The sequence below is a fragment of the Otolemur garnettii genome, unplaced genomic scaffold, assembly GCF_000181295.1.
Source record: "Otolemur garnettii isolate 467f Iridium unplaced genomic scaffold, OtoGar3 scaffold00013, whole genome shotgun sequence".
NCBI classification, from domain to species: domain Eukaryota; kingdom Metazoa; phylum Chordata; class Mammalia; order Primates; family Galagidae; genus Otolemur; species Otolemur garnettii.
Window position 1 is genome coordinate 1003419 of NW_003852408.1, and position 5755 is coordinate 1009173.

At 44.0% G+C, this 5755-nt stretch overlaps 1 protein-coding gene across 1 annotated transcript in view; it reads right to left on the reverse strand.

The window, feature by feature from the left end:
• Positions 1-811: 811 nt before the first annotated feature.
• The window catches only part of EFHD1 (EF-hand domain family member D1), a 45481-nt gene continuing 40537 nt past the window's right edge, over positions 812-5755 (reverse strand). The window contains exon 4 of the mRNA XM_003784856.3: positions 812-1158. Within this exon, the coding sequence (XP_003784904.1) occupies positions 1024-1158 (135 nt within the window). The 3' untranslated portion in view covers positions 812-1023. The remainder of the gene's footprint in view (positions 1159-5755) is intronic.

Genomic DNA, 5755 nt, shown 5'->3' on the forward strand with positions numbered 1-5755 from the left:
TAAAAAGAAATAGGCATAAGATAGAAAGGCAGGTATTTTCTTTGTTGTAAAGACAGCAGTTACAAAAGAGAAGTAATAAATATGACAGTAGGAAATATTTTTTTTAAAAAATACAACAAATCCTGAGATTTTGAGCAATCCCAAGAACTCACAAGTTATATAAAAATCTGTACTGGGGAGGGGACAGTTTCACCTCAATGCCTTGGAGCAGATGTTGGAAATTGGCTAATGAGGAGGATGGTCATGACTTTTGAGAGTTTGAAGGGCCCTAGATTTGTCACTTGGGAATGTCGGGGTCCATTCTAATATAATCTGTAGAGTCAGTCACAGGAAGGAATCCTGCTCATTAGCATTCTAATTGTGCTTTCATTCTTACAGGAAAATAGCTTAGTACTTAAGAGTGGGGAAAGGCTGAAATGGAAAGACATGGATGGAGGACGATGGAGCAGACAAGCCTGGGGGACTCTACGGGCCAGGAGACAGGTGCCAGGAAGGGATGGAACTTCCGTCTTGTCTCTATGCTGCCTCACCTCAGCTGAATGCTATTCCGCCTGTTGGAAGGGAGGGGACAGGCAGTGGGCCCATCACCCATGGATAGAAGATACAAAAGCAACTGGCAGAACCTGAGACCAAGGGTGAGCTTAGGAAATCTGGAGAGGAAACGAAGAGGAAGGCTGCAGAGAATTCCCCGGGAAAGCAGGTAACACTGCCTCCAAGGACCACAACGGACAGATCTGCACGAATTAACACAGTAGACTACTTTTGGCGTGGACTGGTAAAGGGACAAGAAAGAGCAAGTGCTGGCTACAGAGAAGGGCAAAGGAGCAGAGGCAGGAAAGGGAGGCAGGCAGGCACCTGGCCCACCCCAGACCAGGGGACACCAGGGGGAATGAGGGGTGGCACTGGGAGGTGAGTGTGGCTGCTGGCTCAGGGAGCGGGCTGGTGGGGAGGGAGAAGACGCCCAGCCATGACTACCAGGGCATCTTTGAGGCACAGCTGTGGACGGAGGGAAAGGTTGGTGGACTACGCACTGAAGGTGGCCTTGAGCTCCTTGAAGGCCGCCTGGCGGAGCCTCCTCTCCTCTTCCTCCCGCTTCCGCTCGTCTTGCTCAGCTTTTAACTCTGCTTCAAACTTACTGGCACACGACAGGGCTTGGGCCTGCAGAGAAACAGCAAAAATAGGCCAACAGAGTAAGGGAGGGAGGAGAAACTGCGAGATGCTGACACATGGGCCAGCAGCCCAGCCACAGACCTGTGACAAAGGTACATGGGCCTATGGAGGGTGGAAGCCCCAGCCAGTACTGTCCCTTTGGTCTGGGAAGTTCTCATTCTGGAAGCACACACACCATCACAGCGGCGGTGTTATTCTACACACGTGCTTCTGACTTCTATCTCACACTACTGTTTAATATCCCTGTTTATAACCCACTATATACCCCTTTAATTTCACACTAACATTGTGTAGTTTGGGAGAAATGACAAACCAAAATGAATCCCCTGCTGGGATTTTGACTGAGATTGCATCAATCTGCCCGTGGCAAATGAATACCTCTGCAATATACAGTTTCCCCCAAATGCCTCAGTTTTCATTCAGGGGCCCTTTTATGCTGCCCTCTTATCAATCACCCTATATTTACCTCTAAATATTACATGTTTTTGTTGGTATTAAATGGGATTTGGTGCTGTTTGAGTTTTTTCAATCTAACCACTTGTCTTCAATAACATCAGAGAAACCCATCTAAAAATCTATTCTAGAAATGATTCTTTTTGTGTATGTCCTATCAATTTGGTAAAATTTCCAGACAACAAATTAGGTATATAGATTATTGTAATGAAGACTAGTAAATTACTCTCCAAAGTAGCTGTTCCGATCTAAACCTCCACCATTATGGATTAGACATACTCATTTCCCCACAATTTTGATAATGCTTATGATTAATGTTTTTCCTTTTTGCCAAACTGATAAAAAAAAAAAATTGGCATCTTCTTTTATTTCCTCTCTGGTGAATTGCCCATTTGTGTTCTTTCCCATTATTCTATTCAGCTGTTTGGTTTTTTAAAAAAATTTTCAGTTTTTTATGTAATTTAGGTATTAGTCTTTTGTTAAATATTTTTAAATTACTTTCTCTCAGTCTTTTGGTTATCTTTTAACTTTAAATTATTTTGTTCTGCCTCTAGTTAGGAATGTTAAAAATATTAATAAAATGAAATAAAGTATCTTGGGCCACAATATTAAGTTTTGACATTTTCAAATTTATCAATCATTTCCTTTCTGGCTTTTGCATTTTACATCACGTTTGAGAAGGTCTTCAATACTTCTAAGTTTCTAAATCCACTTTCCTGTATTTTCTTCTAATACTTCTTCTTTTTTTTTTTTTTTTTTTTTTTTTTGAGACGGAGCCTCAAGCTGTCCCCCTGGATAGAGTGCCATGGCATTACAGCTCACAGCAACCTCCAACTCCTGGGCTCAAGCGAGTCTCCTGCCTCCGCCTCCCAAGTAGCTGGGACCACAGGCGCCCGCCACAACGCCCGGCTATTTTTTGGTTGCAGCCGTCATTGTTGTTTGGAGGGTCCGGGCTGGGGATTCGAACCCGCCACCTTAGGTGTATGTGGCTGGTGCCTTAGCCGGTTGAGCTATAGGCGCCGAGCCCTAATACTTCTATGGTTTTGTTTTATCATTCGGTTTGCTAAATTACAAAAATGAGCTCATTTATTTATTTACTTTTAAGACAGGGTCTCATTCTGTTGCCTGTGCCAGTGTACAGTGGCAACATCATAGCTCACTGCAACCTCAAACTCCTGGGTTCAAGTGATTCTCCTGCCTCAGCTTCCCAAGTAGCTGGAACTATAGACACACTCCACTATATCTGGTTAATTTTTTTCTATTTTTTGTAGAGACGGGGTCTTACTCTTGCTCACCTTGATCTCAAATTCTAAGCTCAAATGATCCTTTTACCTTGCCCTCCCAGCATGCTAGGATTACAGGTGTCACCACTGTGTCTGGCCTTGTTTCAATTATTTTTTCTTATTCCATTGATCGACTTCTGTGTGTCTTATCAACATGCTAAAACTTCAGGATAACACACTGAGTATATAGATTTATTTTAATAAAGATTATTAAATTGCTTTAAATTGGCTATTATATTAAATTATCCCTCTACCCATATAGCATTATTTAATACTACTGCTTTATAGAATGCCTTGATATTTAGGAGGAAGTAAATATCCTTTTATCATTTTTTTATTTTTATTAAGGTAAATCCTTTTATCATTTTTAAGAAGGATTTTTTTCTTATGTCAAAAAGAATTTTTAGGGTGCCTTAGCTCCATGGTTGCAGCACCGATCTGGTACACTGGGGCCTGCTAAACAAAAAACAAAATTAAATTAAAAAATTAGCTGGGCCTTGTGGTGGGCACCTGTAGTCTCAGCTACTTGGAAGGCGGAGGCAAGAGGATTTCTCAAGCCCAAGAGTTTGAGGTTGCTGTGAGTTGTGATGCCATGGCACTCTACCAAGGATAACAAAGTGAGACTCTGTCTCAAAAAAAAATTTTTTAGGTTAGTTGAGGTGGCTCATGCCTGTAATCCCAGCACTGTGGGGGCCAAGGCGAGTAGATTGCCGGAGATCAAGAGTTGGAGACCAGCCTAAGCAAGAGTGTGACCTTGTTTCTAAAAATAGCTGGGCATTATGGTGGGTGCCTACAGTCCCAGCTATTTGGGAGGCTAAGACAAGAGAATTGCTTCAACTCAAGAGTTCGAGGTTACTGTGAGCTGTGATGCCACAGCTCTCTAATGAGGGTAGCAAAGTGAGACTCTGTCTCTAAATACATAAATAAACTTTTTAAATGAGTGGGTATGAAACTTTGCCAAAAGGCTTTGAAACCTCTAAATTGAAATCTTTTTTCTTATATGAAATATCTGCAACAGAAACAAATTTTTCTTTTCTTTTTTTTAGAGACAGAGTCTTACTTTATCACCCTTGGCAGAGTGCTGTGGCATCACAGTTCACAACAACCTCCAGCTTTTGGGCTTAGGCGATTCTCTTGCCTTAGCCTCCCGAGTAGCTGGGACTACAGGTGCCCACCACAATGCCCAACTATTTTTTTGTTGCAGTTTGGCTGGGGCTGGGTTTGAACCCACCACCTATGGTATATGGAGCTAGCGCCCTACTCACTGAGCCACAGGCACCGCCCTTGTTTGCATTATTTTTATAACATTAGAAGTGAAGAGAAGAATCAATCCCTAAATTCTCTACCACTTAAATGTCTTATGGGGGAGCTAGAGCAGAGCTCTCAACTTTCTAAATGTCTTTATAATTCATCACAACTTCTACTTACTGTCTCAAACCACTCCCTTCGGTGAGTTGTTTGTGATTTCACAGTGACCTATCATAATCCCTCATTATTTTTGATTCAGCCTGCCCTGTACCACGTCATCTCTCGAATGCTCTCCATTCCTGTATGAGCAGCTTCCACATTTCAGAGTCTGCTCCCTCAGTTCTGGTTCACCCATTCATTCACTGCTCTGAAGTGGCCCCAGGTACTTTGGGATTTCACACAATGTGTTTTAGTCCAATGTGATTTTCAATTCCTGACATTTCTTGGTAGCCCAATATGGATGCTTCCATTTCAATGAAGTTGTAATATCAGTTTTTTAAATTCCCCCCTGCATTTCCCAGGCATCTGTTTCTGAAGACAGGATAACTCAAGAATAATAATGCTTTTTTTCTTTTTTTGAGACAGAGTCTCACTTTGTAGCCCTCGGTTGAGTGACGTGGCATCACAGCTCACAGCAAACTCTTGGGCTTAAGCAATTCTCTTGCCTCAGCTTCCCAAGTAGCTGGGACTATAGGCACCCACCACAATGCCAAGCTATTTTTTTGTTGTTGTTGCAGTCATCATTGTTGTTTAGCAGGCTGGGGCTGGGCTTGAACCCACAAGCCTTGGTGTATGTGGCTGGCACCCTACTCAATGAGCTATAGGCACTGAGCCAATACTAATGCTTTTGCTTTTGACAAATCAAAACTCGTAGAGGTAGGGGTGAGGATTTATGTTTCCCAAATTTCCCAGCTATTCCTCAGGCACTCAATCCCTGCCCTGGCCTCAATATTTCTCATCCTCGGGTGTTGCACTTCTCACCCCTGGCTCCCTGCATCCCCTAGTCCTAGCCTTGCCTTAGGGCTGCACTCATGACAACCCAGGGTCCCCTTCCCTGTTCCTTACATCTCTCCTCTCCAACTTGCCTCCAATGACTCCTGCTGCTTCTCTTCACCGGGGACTCACACACCCTCTCTCCTGGTGTGCTGACCCTGCCCTGGGTTACCTTCCTCCTCAGCATGGCCCCTGGCCAATTCTTGCAATGGCACCAGTCCCAGCACCTTCAGCTTGCCAGACCTACACTTCTGCTAAACACACGGCCACGTCTGTCCTCCCCACCGCACAAAAACCCACCCTCATCTTTTCCTCCACAGTAGCCACTCTCAGCAGTCAACCTCGCCCTCCCTTATTTGGAAGAAGAGGAATGCAGGCCTTCCGCTTTGGGCTCCTCTCCCACCCATTTCATCCTTTTCCCCTTTCCCAGTGCTGCAGATGGGCAGGGAGTAAGCCACCAACAGTTCATGGAACATCACTAAGCTGGAAGTGCACTGGAGCTGGCTTATACCTGCTTGAAAGCCAATGTTCAGTTTTCAGATACTTTGTGAGCTGCTCATTGGTTTCTGAGACATGGTCTCACTGTGACCTGCACTAGTGTGCAGTGG